This window comes from Melanostigma gelatinosum, assembly GCF_949748355.1.
Source record: "Melanostigma gelatinosum genome assembly, chromosome: 3".
NCBI classification, from domain to species: domain Eukaryota; kingdom Metazoa; phylum Chordata; class Actinopteri; order Perciformes; family Zoarcidae; genus Melanostigma; species Melanostigma gelatinosum.
The window spans coordinates 24,536,775-24,557,851 of NC_136636.1; the positions used below are offsets into that span (position 1 = coordinate 24,536,775).

Consider the following 21,077-nt stretch of genomic DNA (forward strand, 5'->3'; position numbering starts at 1 on the left):
CGACGACTCCACAACCGCTGAGAGTTCTGGGAGAGGATGTGGACATGGTGGAGGAGGACAAGTACCTGGTGTCTCCATCGACAGCAGACTGAACTGGAAGACCAACATCAACGCTGTGTACAAGAAGGGGAGGAGTCGACTCTTCTTCTTGAGGAAACTTGGATCCTTCAACGTGTGCAGCAGGATGTTGGAGATGTTCTACAGTCTGTTGTGGTCAGTGCACTGGACTCCTGTAGTCTGCTGGGGGAGCAGCATTGGAGCCGGAGACACCAACAGACTTAATGAACTGGTTAAGAAGGCCGGCTCCATCATTGGCTGCAAACAAGACAATCTACAAGGTGGTGGAGAGGACACTGAAGAAACTATTGTCCATGTTGGATAACCAGGACCACCCTCTCCACCACCTCCTGCAGGGACAGACTGATCCAGATACAGGAGAACATTCTGCTATAAGACTCTACAGTAAATCACCTCTGAACAGATCAATCACACAACTATGACTCTGTTACTCTTTTGTTTGTTTGTTGTTGGTGAAATCTTTGCACTACTGTTTAGTAAGTTAATGTAACATTATTCTATTTCATGGTATATATTGTGCATTTGATATTTAATACTTTATATTTACCTGTATCATAATTGCTGCTGTAGTACAAAAATGTCCCCTTGATGGATTAATAAAGTATCTATCATATGAATCATTGAGTGCTGTCAGCCTCTCAGGAGAAGAACTCTCTGACCTCATGGAGACTACGCAGACTCCCTCAGAGACCAGCAACACTGCACTTTGGTTGGAATGTACAAAATACAAACCAGTTTTATTTGGTTTGTACGATAAAAACATTAAAGGTTACACAAACAGATGATGTGAAAAGTAAAGAAAATAAAAGATAAAATGTCAAAAAGCTCAAAGGTTCAGATCACCAATAAGCCTCGTCACACATCACACATGAACACATGAATGAAGATCAGTGAAACATGATCATCATTAAATGAACACATGATCAGTAAGAATACAAACCAAAGAATGAAAAGTTACATCGTGACACATTCTGCATTATAATATATCTTCATTGAATGAACAGCTGAGCTGGTTCTTGATCAGTAGTTTGGTTCAAACTTCTTTTGTCTCTTTTGATTTGTTTCTATGAGTTTCATCAAACTAGCACACAGTCAGTGATGAATGAAGTCAAAGTGAACAATACCACGTGAAGAACCAAGCTGCATTCAACTGATCCTTCATGTGAGACAGTGTTCTGGTGGATTTGGACGTTTCTGCTTTGACGTGATGTTTATGTGCTTTATTATCTAGAATCGTCCAAAACTTTGATTTCTTTTGATCTCAACGTCACTTCTCAGAGTGTGTTCATTTGTTACACGATGATCAAAGAAGATGAATTTAGTTTGTTCAAATCAAAACAACTCTTCACAACTTGTGCTTCTTGTTCCACAGATGCTGCATTTGATCCAGAAAGACTCTTGTTTGACATTCGGAGGTTTTTCTGAACGCAAACAAATGTTTCGAGACAACAAAGTTCAGTTTTCTACACAAAGTCAAAGATGTTTCACAGCTTCTCTCAGACAACACATCATTCCAGGTCATTACATGGACCTCGCTCAGCTCTTTCACACATCCATCTGCAACACCACAAGTCCCAGAGAGCTCTCAACCCCCCAGAGTCCAGACCAGCTCAGGTACCCCTCACCTGCTCCAACTGCATCTACAACCACTGAGAGATCAGGTTGGTACCAACTCACATCAGCTGTGTGTGATCCTGTACACACTGAAACATCTGGTCAGCAGAGAGAAGGTTCCTCTGCAGGAGGAGACTCTCCCTCCTCCAGAGAACACAGAGTCACTGAGGAACCAGACCTGGACCAGAACCCAAACCCAAACCCAAAGCCAGGATAAAGAGGTTCAGTGAATGTGGTGTTGAAGGTGTGGAGGTGGATCAGTGTGTCAAAGGAGACTCTGTAGAAGGACAGAGAGCCAGCAGGCCAGTCCACATACACTGCTACTCTACCAGAGGTGGAGGTAGAGGAGGTGGTGATGGGTGTTCTTGTCTTATTGTGACAGACAGAGTAACGACCATAATCACACCACAGACTCCAGGACTGATCATTCTCTCCAAACACACAGTCATCACTGCCTCCTTTCCTCCTGATTCCTCTGTAACTCACTGATATATAAACACTACTTCTCCACTCGACCTCCCAGTAACAGCGACCAGTCAGACCAGTTCCACACATCAGCTGATGACAGTCATCAAACCTGTCTGGATGATCAGGATATGACTGAACCTCCTCCACATGTGTCACCTTCCTGTTGTTGTCAGACAGTTTGAGTTCTCTGTTCACTGTGTTTGTGTCGAGTGTGAGTTCACATGAATCTGATGGAGAGAACAAGACACAACACAGCTGCAGTTATTAATCTATCATGTGTTTGATGATGACATCAGAGATGTGAATGAGTGATGTCACAGTTTGAAGATGCTTTGTTTCCATGAATCAAACTCAAAGCACACTTACACTTCCTCAGACCTGGTCTGGACCATCGGACTCCAGCAGGCTCCACCCTGAAAGGAGGAGGGGGGTCAGAGCAGCATGGAGACATGGACATTACATCGCTCTCACACACAGAGCTTTGTTATTCATCTTCACATGAGCACTTATTGTTCATCAGCTCATACTCTGTGACTTCACTGGAGCTTCTTCTGATTGCAGAAAATATTACAGTTCAAGTCCGTCTGCAGCCACAGAGCACTGCCTGTGTCCCCCTAGAACTCTGGTCCAGTCCTCAATAAACCTCTTTGTGCTCTGACACACCACGTCCACAACCAGCTGCTGGTTCTTCACTGAGCGTCTGTGGCCGACTGTCACCTGTACTTTCAACAAGTCGACTCTTCTCAGCCAGGGAACTGGCTCTCAGTGCAAAACAAACCAAACCAGGTAAAGCTGAACTCCTTCAGAACAGCAAAACATTCCTGTTGTGATGATTCATCGAGACGCTTTAAACAGATTGTTTCTGTCTGTTTGTCTTTTCACAATAATGTCTGGACTAAAGGGCAACACACACGAGCATCAGAACATCAACTGTTGTTTGATATGAGCCCACAAACCTGCAGCGTGACGACGTTGACTCATGTCAACCCACCATGATGCCGTCAGCGTGTCAGGATGCACCACTGTCCTCTTTACTAACGTTCAACCAAGACACCGCTCCAGAACAACAACAGTTTCATCACCTTCCCTCCCTGTTGGGCTCATCCTGGCTACTGTTCCCTGATACTTCTGTCTGTGTTGATGGTCTGATGTGGGACACAAACAGTCTGATGAGTCTCTGGTAGTTTGAGGTCAGCTTGGTGTATCAGGGTCATATTAACCAGGCTGACAGTGTGACAGAGAACAAGTCTCCAGCTCGACCTCCTCCATCAGACTGAGTGTCTGTGGCTGCAGCAGGGTTCTTCATACCTGAGAGTTTCCAGTCTCCAGTGAGGATCCTTCTGTCCATCAGACAGCATCTTCACTCCTGAGTCTCCTGGATGATTGTAGCTCAGGTCCAGCTCTCTCAGATGGGAGGGGTTGGAACTCAGAGCTGAGACCAGAGAAGCACAGCCTTCCTCTGTGATCAGACAGCCTGACAGGCTGCAAACACACAAAACAACACACATGTCACATGATCTGAGGGAACTGTGAGGGCTGGAAGGTTTATGTTTATGACTGTCATCACCAATCTGTTTGTGTGTAAACTTTAAACTCAGTACTTAGTCCAAGAAAAGTAATTCACAGGATCACCTGAGAGTCTCCAGTGTACAATGTGGACTCTTTAGTCCTCCAGACAGCATCTTCACTCCTGAATCCTGCAGGTCGTTGTTACTCAGGTCCATCTCTCTCAGACTAGAGGACTGGGAGCTGAGAACTGAGGACAGAGCTTCACAGCTTCTCTCTGAGAGGTTACAGACACTCAGTCTGAAGAGACAATGATGAAGAAGAATAAACAATAAGTAGAAAAGATAGCAGCGTATTTAAGTTATGATCTATGAATCTAACTCTCTGTACTTACAGAGCTTTGTTGGAGGCTTTGACCACTGGCAGCAGCCTCAGAAGAGCCTCCTCTGAAGCAGAGTATTTCTTAAGGTCAAACACGTCCAGATCTTCTTCTGATGACAGTAAGATGAAGACCAGAGCTGACCACTGAGCAGGAGACAGTTCATCTGTGGAGAGACGTCCTGAACTCAGGGACTGTTGGATCTCCTTCATGAGAGAACCATCATTCAGTTCATTCAGACAGTGGAACAGATTGATGCTTTTCTCTGGAGACACATCCTCACTGATCTTCTTCTTGATGTACTGGGCTGTTCCCTGATTGGTCTGTGAGCTACTTCCTGTCTGTGTCAGCAGACCTCGTAGGAGACTCTGATTGGTCTCCAGAGAAAGACCCAGAAGGAAGCGGAGGAACAAGTCCAGGTGTCCATTTGGACTCTGTAAGGCCTTGTCCACAGCACTCTGGTAGAGATGTGTTAGTTCAGGTTTGTCTCTAGAGACTTCAGACAGCGGAGAGGTTGTTGGTTCTTCTGACAGCAGATTGACTCCAGAGTTGATGAAGGTCAGATGGACATGAAGAGCAGCCAGAAACTCCTGAACACTCAGATGGACGAAGCAGAAGACCTTGTCCTGGTACAGTCCTCTGTCCTCTCTAAAGACCTGTGTGAACACTCCTGAGTACACTGAGGCTGCTCTGATGTCGATGCCACACTCTGTCAGGTCGGATTCACAGAAGATCAGGTTGCCTTTCTGCAGCTGATCAAAAGCCAGTTTTCCCAGAGACTCGGTCATCTCCCTGCTCTCTGGACTCCAGTGTGGATCTGTCTCAGCTCCTCCATCATACTTGACCTTCTTCAGTTTGGACTGAACCACCAGGAAGTGGATGTACATCTCAGTCAGGGTCTTGGGCAGCTCTCCTCCCTCTCTGGTCTTCAACACATCCTCCAGAACTGTAGCAGTGATCCAGCAGAAGACTGGGATGTGGCACATGATGTGGAGGCTTCGTGAGGTCTTGATGTGGGAGATGATCCTGCTGGCCTGCTCCTCATCTCTGAATCTCTTCCTGAAGTACTCCTCCTTCTGTGGGTCAGTGAACCCTCTGACCTCTGTCACCATGCCAACACACTCAGGAGGGATCTGATTGGCTGCTGCAGGTCGTGTGGTGATCCAGAGGCGAGCAGAGGGAAGCAGTTTCCCCCTGAAGAGGTTTGTCAGCAGCACATCCACTGAGGTGGACTCTGTAACATCAGTCAGGACCTCATTGTTGGTGAAGTCCAGAGGAAGTCGACACTCATCCAGACCGTCAAAGATGAACAGAACCAGGAACTCTTCAAACCTGCAGATTCCTGCTGCTTTGGTTTCACTGAAGAAGTGATGAACAAGTTCCACCAAGCTGAACTGTTTCTCTTTCAGCACATTCAGCTCTCTGAAGGTGAATGGAAATGTGAACAGTATGTCCTGGTGGTCTTTGTCTTCAGCCCAGTCCAGAGTGAACTTCTGTGTTAAGACTGTTTTCCCAATGCCAGCCACTCCCTTTGTCATCACTGTTCTGATTGGTTCCTCTCCTCCAGGTGAGGCTTTAAAGATGTCTTCTTGTCTGATGGTTGTTTCTGGTCTGTGTGGTTTCCTGGATGCTGTTTCAATCTGTCTGACCTCATGTTGATCATTGACCCCTGCAGTCCCTCCCTCTGTGATGTAGAGCTCTGTGTACATCTCATTCAGAAGGGTTGGGTTTCCTGCTTTAGCGATCCCCTCAAACACACTCTGGAACTTCTTCTTCAGGTTAGATTTGAGTTCACGCTGACAAACTGCAGCAGGAACTCCTGAATGACTTCCTGAATAAAAACAAAGAACATCAATGAATAAATTATTACACAAATATGTCAACATATCTGAATATATGTTGGTCCATCTCTTGAGACGTTAGTAAACGTCACATTTATCCAGCATGTTGAATCTTTAGAGAAATCCTCTTACTGCTCTGCAGACAGTCAGCCAGCTCCTCCTGCTTCATTCTCCTCAGGAAGTTCATTGTGATCTTCACAAATGCCTCTCTGCTGTTCCTCCTCTGCTCTTCATCCTCACCGTCCAGCACCTCCTCATCCTCCCTCTGACTCTCTAAGCATTCTGGGTAATCTGAACTCAGTCCCTTCTGGATCTTCTTCAGCTCGTTCTTCACAAAAGTGACGATGTTCTCCTCCAGCAGCTGGAACAGAACATTCTATGAATGACACAAACTAAAAGCATGGAAGCAAACATCAGATCCATGTGGGACAGACTGACGATCCACTGGTCTACAGAGTGCAGCATGGAGATGATTGTGAACACAAGAGATGTAACAGTAGTTGTACATGTACAGACCATGAATATGGAGTCCAGGTGTGTTTGATGCTGCTGGGCAGACGGACCTCTGGGAACCTCTGAGCTCTCCTGGTCCTCTCTGTGGAGGGATCATGAAGAATCAGCTCACGTTGTGTTTGTACCATTAACACAAATACAACAATCAGTTAAAGATGTTGTGTCCTGTTAAGATTGATCATAATGAAAACAGATGCTGAACAGATTGTTATCTCTGCTTTTATTGGACAGTAAGAGTTATTTCATTGGCAGCATGGTATAGTCTAAAACTATATCGTAGGTCAAATTCATACCGGTTTACTTTATATACCTTCTATACCTTCCACCTCTAGATACAACTACAACTAGAAACAACTAGAATCACATGTGATGTGATACTTTTTCATATTTGGTGTGGTTTCTACTCTACCATTGTGTTGTTGGTCAGATGTACCAAGACTTAATACTGTTGATCTGCCACATCACTGAAACAAAGGCTCTGTGTTTGGTTTTGTCCACAGCACCATTGGGGAGACTTCCTCCTCCGAGTCTTTCTAGTCTCCAGACCTCTGCAACTAGAGTTAGGATTATATCCAGAATGCTACTTCCTGTCTGATGTAAAACCTACAACAAGTAGTCAAAGATATTGTGTCATGTCATGATCATAATGAGAAATGAGATCATAATGACAGATCAAAGACAATAACTGATAGTAGGGCTGCAACTAACAATTATCAATAATCGATTCATCTTGCAATCATTTTTTCGATGAATTGATGAATCGGATATTAATGGGTGAATAAAAGGCGGGTGAATAAAAACGTATCTTTAGTCTTGCAAACTATACCAGCCCTGCTTTACTACTGTTATTAACGAGCTAACGCTAACTTGTCATGCTTGTCAAGCTGGATAACGAGTAAACAGCAGCACCAGAAGAGCTGCTGGAAGGACGTTAGGTTCCTCACTTCAAAACGGAACTAAAGTAGGATTCTGTAGTGACTAACCTTGCTGTTGAACTCCCTTCCTCCTCATCAAGGACTCCAACATGTTTACGTTTTAGGTGCTGAATCATCACGTGGTGCTCCCGTGCCATGCCATGTCGCTTTTGCATATCGGCATCATTACGTAGTTATTTCGGAGTCCCTTTTTGTCGGTTTATTGCCGTTAAATCACAGCCAAATCAGTTTATTTTGTGTTGATACAGCTGTAGTAATAGGGACATCAGATCCAGAGTGGATCCGTGTAGAATATCAGCGTACACACTATCCTGGAGTGGTAACTCTGCTGCTGTGAATTTATTTTTCGGGCTAGAACAAAACGGTTTGTATCTATGGAAAGGTTATAAAATGTAGATTAATAATATCAAAACATCTGTATTCATTGCTCGCATACATTGTGACGAACTAGCCCGAGAAGGCGAGTAACGGGGGTTCCACCGCCGCCTCGCTGCACGGCACGGAGTTTCCCGGCAATGACGCGACTTGAGCGGGTGCACAAAACCATTTACGGTTGTTACCGAACCTTATTTGGAACAGCCGAGTAGTCACGATTGAAGCAGACGATCGCAGCTCCATGCAGGTGGGTCAACGAAATTTAAGTACACGAGAAGTTTGTTGACTTTCAGTTTTGAGCTTTCAGTTAGCAAAATCATGCGTCTATCATCACTTTCAGAAAATCGATTTCACTGTATCTTGTAGCAAAAAGTACATAGAATCTGTTGGTAAGTAACAGAAATCCCTATAAATTGATTAATCGGCCATAAATTAATGTTTTTCTGACCCACCCTTCCCGCCGCAAACGCCGGCTGCCTTGGGCGATGCCATTAAAGCCATAACCCCTTTCTGTGACGTCACGCGCTCCTCCTTGGACTATGTGGAGGGTGACCTAAAGCTCATCGAGTAGACTGAGCAACTCTTTTCCAATGCTGACCATGTCTCCTGTAGTAACAGAGCAAACACATTCATAAAAATAAAATTTGTCGCTGTCATCTTGAAGATCGGCTTTTGTTTGTGCCAAGATCCAAATTTCATGGCTGCAAGTATAATTTAGAGCAAATGGTTACATTTTGTTTGCCAAATTTGTGATAATCCTCCACATTACGGTGCCATTGCCTATAATACAGATACATGGAAATCTATTCATTAATCCACACGTTTCTACCATCTTCAAAGTGGAATAACTTTGTAACGCCTTGACCGAATTACATGATCTTTGTATTATTTTATTCAGACAAGGCATAGCTATCTAAATAACAGAACCAAACAACTGAAAGATGGATATAAGATTTTGACCTGATGTAGCTAGTAGTAAACAGCGACGTGTGGCTTGCTAGACAGTGAATACATCTCGATGAAATCCACGGAGCTCCTCTGGACAATGTTATGAACCAGACATGACGGCGTTTAGTTTCCAGGGATATCTCTGACTTTCAGAACGCCTACTAAGCAGAAATAGAGGTTCTTTTTTCCATGGTTAATGGCGGACAGTTGAACGGCTTTCAGGGCGATAAGCCACGCCCCCTCTCCGGTGCGTCCAGTGCGAATGAACACAAATAGTCCCCGGCGAGACCGGCGGCGCGAATGGCTCAACTCAACTTTGTTTTTTATACTAAAACATCTCCGCGACTTATTGAGTGGCATAATAATCGCGCGACACAACGAATCGATAATGAAACTCGTTGCCAACTCTTTTAATGATCGATTTTTATCGATTTTATCGATTCGTTGTTGCAGCCGACTGATAGACGACCAAAGTTGTATCTGTAACAGCTAGTCATCTGTTTCATCTGTTTTAAGAACTTACTCTGGGTCATAAGAACGGCGTCCATCTTTGAAGTTAATCCAACGACCAAAAGACTGATCACTCTTCATGGACACACAGCTGGGTTCAGGAGACTTTCCACTCTGCTGCTGTGAACTGATAGAAACACTGACATTACATCATCATCATCATTCAGTCATGAAGATCAGCTCACATTGTGTCCGTCCACACAGAGACCAACACAAGGTAAAGGTCCATGAAGTGATATGTGGATGTGGATCAGATGAGTCCCTGTAGTGGTAAAGGTTTACTAGTCCTGCTGATCCCTCTGAGAATCAACAGCTCAGTCTTTCAGCTCACCTTTGATCAACAGAGTGGCGTCCATCTTTGAAGTTCATAGGAGGACTCATAGACCAGTCACTCTTCATGGACACACAGCTGGGTTCAGGTCCAGGTTTACGTTTAGGTCCAGGTCCAGGTTGTTCCAGCTTCCTCCTGATAGAAACACCAGATACATTCAGTGATGTAATAAACCTACTGTACTCAGTGTATTAGTATCCTGGTGGTTTTAGGAGACGTTTAGTGTGAAATCAATGTTTCATGTAGAAATGTTTCAGTGTTGATGTTGAAGCTGTATTCAGTGCAGCAAAGACAGGAAGTGATGCAGTGAGGTGACCATGATGGTTGAAGAGTAATGCTGTCCAATCAGGATGAAGAGAGGAACCATGTGGTGTAAAAGAGTTTTACTTGAGTGACCTTCTGACTTCACCATCATCATCATCACCATCATCATCACCATCATCATCAATCACCATCATCATCAATCACCATCATCATCAATCACCATAATCATCAATCACCATCATCATCATCAGTTTGAAATCCTCACCTTTGATCAACAGAGTGGCGTCCATCTTTTAAGTCTATAAAACGACCCATAGACCCGTCACTCTTCATGGACACACAGCTGGGTCCAGGTTCAGGTCCAGGTGCAGGTCCAGGTTCAGGTTCAGGTCCAGGTTCAGGTCCAGGTCCAGGTCCAGGTTCAGGTCCAGGTTCAGGTTGAGGTCCAGGTCCAGGTCCAGGTTCAGGTCCAGGGCAGTGTGGTCCCTGATGGGTCCTGGTCACATGTGTAGAAACAGAGTCAGTGAATGAAAGCCTTTGAGTCATGGACAGGTAGAGATGGTCATCTCACCTCTGAGCTTTGGTGTGGCTGGTTTTAGAGGGAGGGACTCCCTCCTCTCCGTCCTCACACTGATTCATAGCAGAGTCCACACCTTCACACAAACACAACAACATTATTTCTCTTCATCATGACAAACACACACAGCTCATTCACCTCAACACTAAAGATACTCATGGGACAGTTTCCATGCTGTTGTCCCTCTGAGCTGCAGAGTCCTCTCTAAGAGATGACGTTCACAACGCTCTTTAGTCTGTTGGCTTGTTGGAAGACCAGAGGAAGACTCTTCATCTGGCTTTTTATTGGCCTCTTTGGGGATGACGTCACTTTTCACTTCTATTTGAGTGACTTTGAAAAGCTCTTCAACGTTTGAAATGTTCTTCTGTTTCCACTTCCATTCTCTCTGCTGCTCAGCTCCTCTTTCACTCAGAAAAGTCTGAAGAGAAAAGTTAAATAGAAAAGTGTCTCAGACACTTGAGTTAAGAAAAGGTCGACTACAACCTGCTGATTAATGTGCACACTTTGAAAAATAAATCTTTATAAAATGTTAAAAAGTCTGACAGCAGAAATACAGTAAAATTTAATATATTCTACTGCAATAAAATACCATTAAATACAGATATTAGCTGTAAATACTCTGTAACATTACAACAAAACTCTAGTACAAGTACATTTAGTTATTATTAGAAAACATGTGAAAGGTTTTAGAGAATACTGAATATTTAATTTAATTATTTTATAGAATTATTCATTTTATCTCCAATATCTGTTAAAGTTCAGATTTCTGTAATAAATCAAACTTCACTTTTCCTTCTTTTAAACCCCGTTAACGTGTCAAAAGACGTCATTTTAAACGCTCGTCCTATAAGTTTACAGTGTTTCACAAGTTAAATATTGTTCATCAACCTCCAACAGATGGAGCTGAGCTGTTTCTCCTCATGATCTCCCTTCAGAGTCCAGAAGAGATGTTCATGTCATTCATACGTCATCTGATGAGAACAGGCTTCTGAAGCAGAGGCTTCATCAAAGCTGCAGGGACAACGGTTGAAAATTAGCTTTTTTAGCTAACACTGTCACATTTACAGTCATGTTTTTATTAATGTGTGCTGTCGATTAATGTGAACTGTCCCTGTACAAATAAAATCTTAAAAAAAAAAAAAAAAAGTCAGTCAAACACAGCAGAGTCACATGACATGTAGCTGTCCTCATAGAGAACACTGTGGGCACTGTGGGAACATGTGGAAGCTTTCATTTGACGGATTGTTCACTTCACCGTTTGATCAGTTAGTAAAAGGTCGACTACAACCTGGTGATCAACGAGAGAAAAAGTGAACACTGAAGGAAACAAACACATTCAAACACGATCAAACACGATCAAACACGATCAAACACGATCAAACATGGAGTAAATGTGTTGAGAAGCAGAAGAAGAAATGAAGATGAAGCTTTGTGGCCTGAAAGGACTGAAAGCAGCAGGTGAGACAAACAGAGTCTCTCAGGTGTGTTTCAGTGCAGCAACAAAGGCCCAGGTGAGCTCTCTGGTCCCTGCTGGGTCCTAGTGCTCCACACAGTAACAGTCCTGACAGACCCCAGATCAGCCTGAACTCCTCTTCTTCATCACAGCGTCATCATTCAAAGCAACACTTCATCTGGACTTCAACATCCAAACTAACAGCAGCTTCTCTCTTCCTGCTCACACAGGCGGCCATCTTGTTTCCCAGCTGACGTTTGTGTTTGAAAGCAGCTTTAAACAATCACACGTTCACAACAATCAATGACGTCATTCCAACCAATCGCAGCTCCACTTACTGAACTTTCAGCATGAACTTCATCCGTGTGCAGCTCTCTTCTGTCCTCAGCAGGTCTGTGTAGAGAAGGAGCTTCGTGCTTCACGTCAACTTCAACTTCCATCAGACGAAGTGAAGTGAGCAGCTTGTTGTGCTTCATCAGAGAGAGGGTGCGTCCTCACGTCACCATCTCAGTATGCAGTCTGACTGGTTGGACTGAGTCTCAGGCTGAGCTGCGTTCACAGGATCAAATGTCACTGTGAACACAAACAACAGACTGGATTGTGTTGTTTAGACCAGATAGTAGGACCACTAGTGGTGCAACATGGACAGGTGCTGCTCTGAACCCTGTTGAAGTGTCCACTCCCAAAGGGCACACTGGGTGTTTTCTCTATGAGTGGATGAGAGAGTAAAGGTGATGATCTGTCCACATCAGAACAGACACTGCTGCCCTGTGCAGGGCCGGGGATCTGACCACCTCCTGTCTGTTGAGGTTCACCTCCACAGTGGTGTTGTCCCACCTCAACAGGACGGGCTTCCCCCTCAGCTGTGGAGTGAAATGGTTCAGCAGCTTCTGCACAGCAACAAGCTGCAGCAGGTTGATGTGACGGGAGGAGTCCGGCCACGTGCCTCCTACTCCCACTCGTCCGTGAAAACCTGGAGGTGATGGAGGACTCACACCAGTCTTACACTCCAACCACAATACAACAAAACATCAACAAGGATTTAAGTTAAAGCTCATCAAAGGTCACATTAAAGGACAGGTCTTCAGTTTATTTTGAAAACTTCAAAGGGAGTTTTCTGTTCTAAGATCCAAGGGGAGAGAGTTCCACAGTTTAGGGCCATAACAACAGAAAGAACCTCACTAGAACTATTGTGGGAGTTCAGGACCTTCTGAAAGAACGGCAGTGGAAGATCTCAGAGTTCTTGTTGGGACGTAAAATGAAAGGCAGTCTCTGTTAAATGAAGGTGTTTGATCATGTGAGTCTTTGTAGATAAGTACAAGGACTTTGAAATCGACTGTCAGAGACACAGGGGAGCAGTGTAGTGATGCGAGCAGAGAGACCTACCGATCCCTCAAGTCCACTCATTCAAATGTCACGATCAACAGCATCAAATGCAGCGCTCAGGTCGAATGACAAGAGGACAGACACATTGTGTGAATCAGAAGAAACTCTCACGTCATTTACCACCTTAAATAAAGCGGTTCAGTGCTTTGGTTGGTCCGATAGCCAGACTGGAGTTTATCTAATATATCATAAGTATTCAGACCATCATGTAGCTGCTCAAATACAATCTCCTGATGAAGTGTACTCTGAGGAGGATGTGAGATCGGCCTGTAGTTATCAAGGTCACTAATGTCCCGACCTGATGTCAGTGCATCCTATAAACAGCTCATCATCACCAACATGTCCACCGGTCATCAGAACCAACGTTGGGCTTTAACACTGCAGTCAGTAGAGACACGGAGTACAAATGACTCAAAGCATGAAAGGCATGTTTATGCAACATGACATGTTCATGTCATTCATACGTCATCTGATGAGAACAGGCTTCTGAAGCAGAGGCTTCATCAAAGCTGCAGAGACACGTTGATTCTTCTTCTTGTGTTGTGAGAGCGGCTCAGGAAGCTGGAAGCTTTCATTGAAAAAACTGGAACACACCAAAGTGTCAGAGTGCTGCTCTCACTGCTTTCATCGTGTTGGACGCTGATGGACAGTTATGGTATTTTATTTCATTTCTACAGTATTTTATTTATTTTAATTTGTTGTATCAAATTAATCTTTATTGGTCCATAGAACACAGGTTCATAACAAACAGGTTCAAACCCAAAAATGTGAAGAAATAATCACACTCATCCCAAATACAGAAACTTTTATTCTGAAAGATATTTGCCACAAATTGTGTTTCAGAGATACATGTCAGATTAACTTTTACAGAGTAGGAGACAGACACTCTGCTTTATAAAACCAGTCATCAGCTCAATGATGACTGGTACCAGTATAAAGTTATACCGGTATACTGGTTTCAATTTCCCGTATGATATGAATTCTTCTTCACACCATCATACCGGTAGCGAAACAACTGTCTTCCACAGGAAGCTAAATGTATTGTTCACGTCACGTGATGCAGTTTAACCAATAAAAGAAGGGTATTCTGATACGTTTCCTGACGCCAGTGAGATACACCCACACCGTGACACAGGGGGGAGAGACAAGGAAAGACTTTACACAGCAGAGCTCTCATAATGTTAGATAAAAAAAAGTTAATCATCTGTATGATCCCGTCAAAGAAGTAAACTGCTATAAACACCAGTCTTTCACTGAACACCTCAGATCTGTTCTGAGAATTGACACAACCAAACTGACACCAAACATTGATGCAGTGACAAAAAAAGGTGCCCAACAACACTGTTCCCACTGAAATTAAATGTACGTTTTCTTTACTTTTTAGGTCATGAATTGTACTTGTAATTTATATCAGTTCACACAAACACTCTCCATTCATCTGCGACTGGCCCGGCCCGTCTGTCACATTTTAAAACTCAGCCGAGCCAAAAGGTTTGCTCACCCCTGATCAAGACTCACAACAATCAGAACTCAGAACAATGTTCTCAGCTTTGTTCACTAGAGGGCAGCAGAGGTCTTTCCTCACTAAATCATTCACAAGATCTCAACAAACTTGGCTCCCGTTAGATTCACACATTCTGACATCTGTCACTACATATTCTCCATCAGCTGTGAAATCAGTCAGAGTGAACACAACTAACTATTAATAATATAGGAGGAGCTTCTTCTTACAATATGGTGTATTATGAGACAATCAGCCCATAAAATACCTCACCAGCTCTCCTTCATAAGAGGAAGACACACTTTATCGTTGTTTAGCCTCTTTTTGTTCTTTGATCTCTTTGTAGTTGTTTTGAGTCTCTTTGTAGTTGTTTTGAGTCTCTTTGTAGTTGTTTTGATCTCTTTGTAGTTGTTTTGAGTCTCTTTGTAGTTGTTTTGAGTCTCTTTGTAGTTGTTTTGAGTCTCTTTGTAGTTGTCTTGATCTCTTTGTAGTTGTTTGAGTCTCTTTGTAGTTGTCTTGTGTAACTTTCACTGGTTCAGGCAGACTTGAATCAAAAAGCCTGACAATGAGACAGTTGAAGGAATTTCAGTTTACTCATCAGGTCGGGCGAGATCAAAACCAGGAGATCAGTCCCAGTGAGCATTTTGTGGTTCAAAAGACGTTTAAAAGACGTCTATGCCCGACGTTGAAAAAACGTTCAAAAGTGAAAGTTTTTTCGCCGACTATTTGTAGACGTTGAACAGACGTTCACGCTTAGACCAGATTTAAACGTGATTTGCAATACTATCATTTTTCTTCCTCTACATTGTGCTCATACTAATATATCATGATTTAGAGGCTTACTAAGAAACCACATCCACATTTATCAGTTGAAAGCCAGTATTGGACATCACGTTGATATCTGGTCTAAAGGTGAGCGTTGAATCAACGTCTACAAATAGTCGGCTAAAAACCTTTCACTTTTCACCGTGTTTTAACCGTGTATTCAACCTCACCGTGTTTTAACCGTGTGTTCAACCTCACCGTGTTTTAACCGTGTATTCAACCTCACGTGTATTCAACCTCACCGTGATTTAACCGTGTATTCAACCTCACCGTGTTTTAACCGTGTATTCAACCTCACCGTGATTTAACCGTGTATTCAACCTCACCGTGATTTAACCGTGTATTCAACCTCACCGTGTTTTAACCGTGTATTCAACCTCACCGTGTTTTAACCGTGTATTCAACCTCACCGTGTTTTAACCGTGTATTCAACCTCACCGTGTTTTAACCGTGTATTCAACCTCACCGTGTTTTAACCGTGTATTCAACCTCACCGTGTTTTAACCGTGTATTCAACCTCACCGTGTATTCAACGCCGAAATGCTTACAGTGCTTCTGGGTATAGAACACATCAACAGTTTCCACTTACAGGACAAAAGACCAAGTGACACAGCAACAGTTCATTTAAAGCACAATATAAATAGAACAATGTTCTTTATATAAAAACATAATCTCCTTTTCCTTCTTTAAATGTCGTTTTCAAAGCCACACAGGAGCCTGTTTCAGGAGATCTGCCATATTTTCAAGCTGGACATCTGTAAATAAAACAAGTATTAGAAAAACATATTGACTTAGACCAGTTTTGAACGTCTCTACACCGGAGACCATAGACGTGTCTTCAACGGAACGATGCTGACCTGGATATTACACAATATTGTTTATATATTGCCATAACCCAAACAACAATGTTTTGACCATGATCTATTAATGTTAGTACAGTACATTAACTAACACACATGTCTACTGTTTACTGTTTAGGTTTACTGTTCGTAACATGCTAACGCTACATGCTAACAAGCTAGCAGCCTCGCCCTCATGATGATCATAACATGATATTAATGGTATGGTAATGATATTTCGGTTTGCAATACTGGAATAAAGTAGTTCAAGTACTTACAGAGTACATCGTTAGCGTGAAGCCTCGTTTATTCCATCAGCTCGTTCACTTCCTCATCACTCAGTAAGAGCTAGCTAGCTCAAACCTTGTCGTGTTTCCAGCCTCTAACTTAGAACAATGCAGAGTCCGTGCGCATGCGTATTCCAGCAGTAAACACTGAGTTGTATTTTAGTGAACATATGCAGACATAATGTGCTCTGCTCTCATTATGATGTCCTGGGAGCTTCTTGTTGACAGCACACAGTCTATAGTTCCATATTTACGACGTTTTATATGAGACATTGAATGCGTTGAAATAACGTCTTCGTGTAGACCACATATGAACGGACAGCGTAATATGATTTTGGAGAAATACGTTTAAAGGAACCAAAATCGCGTCTCTTTCAACCTACAACTGAACAAACCATCAATATTTTAAAACAAATTGGTGTTTTGTGACACGTTGATATTGTAACCGTAATTTAGCCGGTTCAACAGACGGTTAAAATACATCTTAGACGTTCAGACCCCATATCAACACTTTTTCAACCAGAAATCAACGTTGAAATCCGGGTTAGTGCTCACTGGGGTCACTCAGGATACCAAATGTGAAAAGTTTCAGGTAGAAAATCCAAAGTCCAAGAAGCAGACAACCAGAGTCAGAACAGGCAGATCAGATAACACGGACTAGGAAACACTGGAGAGTTTGACAGAAACATACAAGTCAACCTGACAAGGACCGAGTGAAAGTAGACTCGTAACAATACTGAGGCACTGATGAGAGGATGAGCTGCAGGTGAGGAGACGGTCGGGGAAGACCAGAGGTCTCATTGATGAACCAGAGTGTAGGATCCACACTCAATGTTTGTTTACGTTGAAATGAGGAAATGCACATAAAACACATTCATATCCATAAAACCTTGTGTAGTCCTGTTCGTGAGCTACTTCCTGTTTTAAATCAAGCTGTAAATGTGAGCAGCTGGTTCAGCCTCACATCCCTCCCTCTACACGCCCACATTCAACCATCAATGGTGAAAGCAAAGCACCTCGTGAATGTTGATGTGTAGAGATGAGCTGCTGATCAACGAGTCTTCACAGTGGATCACGGACCAAGAGGAAGACCAAGAAAAGGAGTTTTAAATGAAGCTTCTTGTGGGTGAGGTGATCCCTGAACACTGGTTCCCTCCTTTCTTCTACTCATGTCGTCCTGACACTTCCAGAGCTTCCATCGTGCAGCACCACACATAACGAGTGTCACTGTAGTATCTACATGTTCACAGGAATCACACTGATGCTTCCACAATGATGGAGACAACCAGTGGATCCACCACCCTGGATATCATTGAACAAAGGAAGTATGAGAGGTGAACACTATTTATGACTTTATTGAAGTTCTCTCATGGTGAACTTGTCCTGCATTGTGATTATGACTCATAATGAGGATATGGAGACTGTTACTGGCTTCATGTCCACACTGTGTTAACTTACACAGTCCTGATGTGCAGGTGATGAAGATGAAGGTGAGGTGACTGGAGTGTGTGACAGTCACAGTGGTGACTCCAGTGAGCGCTGACAGTTCATCAGAGAGCTTTATTTAGTCTGTGTACAGTAAGCTGTATCTGTCACGATGTAACAAACCATCAATGGATTCATCAAGTTGTTTTTATTGCAGCAATTTTACTCACAAAACCTACATGAAAACCAAGATCGTATTTGATGATTTATGCAGAGTATATATGAATGAGGAAAACACAGGAACATGAAAACTAGGAAAACTGCTGGAGTGTAGACACAGGGACGGGAACACAGAGTCTGAAACCACTGCGGAGGTGAAGGTGATTAGACACATGTGGAGTCAATCAGGGGCGGGGCAGAAAAACAGTGTCGGAAAACAAACAAAGGCAGGAAGTGAAGTGATCTGAAACGAGAGGAGAGGTAAGTAACACAAAATAAAACATTCTGGAGCCCCACAGGGAACTGTTCCGTCTCCCTTCCTGTTCACCTTGTACACCACTGACTTCCAGGACAACTCTGTGTCATGCATCTGCAGAAGTTCTCTGATGACTCTGCAGTGGTCGGTGTGTAAGGGACGGACGGGAGGAGGAGTACAGGGCAGTAGTGGAGGACTTTGTGGAGTGGGCCGGTAGAAATCACCTGCGTCTGAACGTGACCAAGACCAGAGAGATGGTGGTCGACTTCAGGAGGAAGACGACGACTCCACAACCGCTGAGAGTTCTGGGAGAGGATGTGGACATGGTGGAGGAGGACAAGTACCTGGTGTCTCCATGGACAGCAGACTGAACTGGAAGAGGTGGTGGAGAGGACACTGAAGAAACGATTGTCCATGTTGGATAACCAGGACCACCCTCTGCACCACCTCCTGCAGGGACAGACTGATCCAGATACAGGAGAACATTCTGCTATAAGACTCTACAATAAATCACCTCTGAACAGATCAATCACACAACTATGACTCTGTTACTCTTTTGTTTGTTTGTTGTTGGTGAAATCTTTGCACTACTGTTTAGTAAGTTAATGTAACATTATTCTATTTCATGGCATATATTGTTCATTTGATATTTAATACTTTATATTTACCTGTATCATAATTGCTGATGTAGTACAAAAATGTCCCCTTGATGGATTAATAAAGTATCTATCATATCAATCATTGAGTGCTGTCAGCCTCTCAGGAGAAGAACTCTCTGACCTCATGGAGACTACGCAGACTCCCTCAGAGACCAGCAACACTGCACTTTGGTTGGAATGTACAAAATACAAACCAGTTTTATTTGGTTTGTACGATAAAAACATTAAAGGTTACACAAACAGATGATGTGAAAAGTAAATAAAATAAAAGATAAAATGTCAAAAAGCTGAAAGGTTCAGATCAGCAATAAGCCTCGTCACACATCACACATGAACACATGAAGGAAGATCAGTGAAACATGATCATCATGAAATGAACACATGATCAGTGAGAATACAAACCAAAGAATGAAAAGTTACATCGTGACACATTCTGCATTATAATATATCTTCATTGAATAAACAGCTGAGCTGGTTCTTGATCAGTAGTTTGGTTCAAACTTCTTTTGTCTCTTTTGATTTGTTTCTATGAGTTTCATCAAACTAGCACACAGTCAGTGATGAATGAAGTCAAAATGAACAATACCACGTGAAGAACCAAGCTGCATTCAACTGATCCTTCATGTGAGACAGTGTTCTGGTGGATTTGGACGTTTCTGCTTTGACGTGATGTTTATGTGCTTTATTATCTAGAATCATCCAAAACTTTGATTTCTTTTGATCTCAACGTCACTTCTCAGAGTTTGTTAATTTGTTACACGATGATCAAAGAAGATGAATTTAGTTTGTTCAAATCAAAACAACTCTTCACAACTTGTGCTTCTTGTTCCACAGATGCTGCATTTGATCCAGGAAGACTCTTGTTTGACATTCGGAGGTTTTTCTGAACGCAAACAAATGTTTCGAGACAACAAAGTTCAGTTTTCTACACAAAGTCAAAGATGTTTCACAGCTTCTCTCAGACAACACATCATTCCAGGTCATTACATGGACCTCGCTCAGCTCTTTCACACATCCATCTGCAACACCACAAGTCCCAGAGAGCTCTCAACCCCCCAGAGTCCAGACCAGCTCAGGTACCCCTCACCTGCTCCAACTGCATCTACAACCACTGAGAGATCAGGTTGGTACCAACTCACATCAGCTGTGTGTGATCCTGTACACACTCAACCATCTGGTCAGCAGAGAGAAGGTTCCTCTGCAGGAGGAGACTCTCCCTCCTCCAGAGAACACAGAGACACTGAGGAACCAGGCCCGAACCAGAACCCAAACCCAAAGCCAGGATAAAGAGGTTCAGTGAATGTGGTGTTGAAGGTGTGGAGGTGGATCAGTGCATCAGAGGAGACTCTGTAGAAGGACAGAGAGCCAGCAGGACAGTCCACATACACTGCTACTCTACCAGAGGAGGAGGAGGAGGAGGAGGAGGAGGAGGAGGAGGAGGAGGAGGTGATGGGTGTTATCATCTTATTGTGATAGACATAGTAACGACCATAATCACACAACAGACTCCAGGACTGATCATTCCTTCCAAACTCACAGTATTCACTGTCTCCTTTCCTCCTGATTCCTCTGTAACTCACTGATATATAAACTCCTTCTCTCCACTCGACCTCCCAGTAACAGCGACCAGTCAGACCAGTTCTACACAGCAGCTGATGATAGTAGTCAAACCTGTCTGGATGATCAGGATATGACTGAACCTCCTTCACACGTGTCACCTTCCTGTTGTTGTCAGACAGTTTGAGGTATCTGCTCACTGTGTTTGTGACGAGTGTGAGTTCACAGGAATCTGATGGAGAGAACAAGACACAACACAGCTGCAGTTATTAATCTATCATGTGTTTGATGATGACATCAGAGATGTGAATGAGTGATGTCACAGTTTGAA

At 43.3% G+C, this 21,077-nt stretch overlaps 2 protein-coding genes across 3 annotated transcripts in view; both read right to left on the bottom strand.

The window, feature by feature from the left end:
• Window positions 1-577: 577 nt before the first annotated feature.
• Window positions 578-12,246, bottom strand: LOC306775875 (NACHT, LRR and PYD domains-containing protein 3-like). Of its 2 annotated transcripts, none has more exons than XM_079266425.1 (12): window positions 12,131-12,246; window positions 10,334-10,415; window positions 10,028-10,258; window positions 9,499-9,633; window positions 9,181-9,294; window positions 6,403-6,481; window positions 6,019-6,247; window positions 4,061-5,864; window positions 3,793-3,966; window positions 3,469-3,642; window positions 2,527-2,573; window positions 578-2,387 (listed from the first exon to the last, which is right to left on the bottom strand). In XM_079266425.1, exons 2-12 carry the CDS (start codon window positions 10,399-10,401, stop codon window positions 1,795-1,797), a joined length of 3,648 nt encoding a protein of 1,215 aa, XP_079122551.1. In that variant the 5' UTR covers window positions 10,402-10,415; window positions 12,131-12,246; the 3' UTR covers window positions 578-1,794. The 2 variants fall into 2 exon arrangements, with proteins under 2 accessions (XP_079122551.1, XP_079122550.1); XM_079266424.1 differs by having other exon boundaries at window positions 4,061-5,876.
• An 8,121-nt stretch (window positions 12,247-20,367) lies between these two features.
• Window positions 20,368-21,077, bottom strand: part of LOC306797406 (uncharacterized protein) — a gene marked incomplete at both ends in the record, with an annotated part of 33,208 nt that continues 32,498 nt past the window's right edge. The window contains one exon of the mRNA XM_079296759.1: window positions 20,368-20,978. Coding sequence (XP_079152885.1) covers window positions 20,368-20,978 — 611 coding nt within the window. The remainder of the gene's footprint in view (window positions 20,979-21,077) is intronic.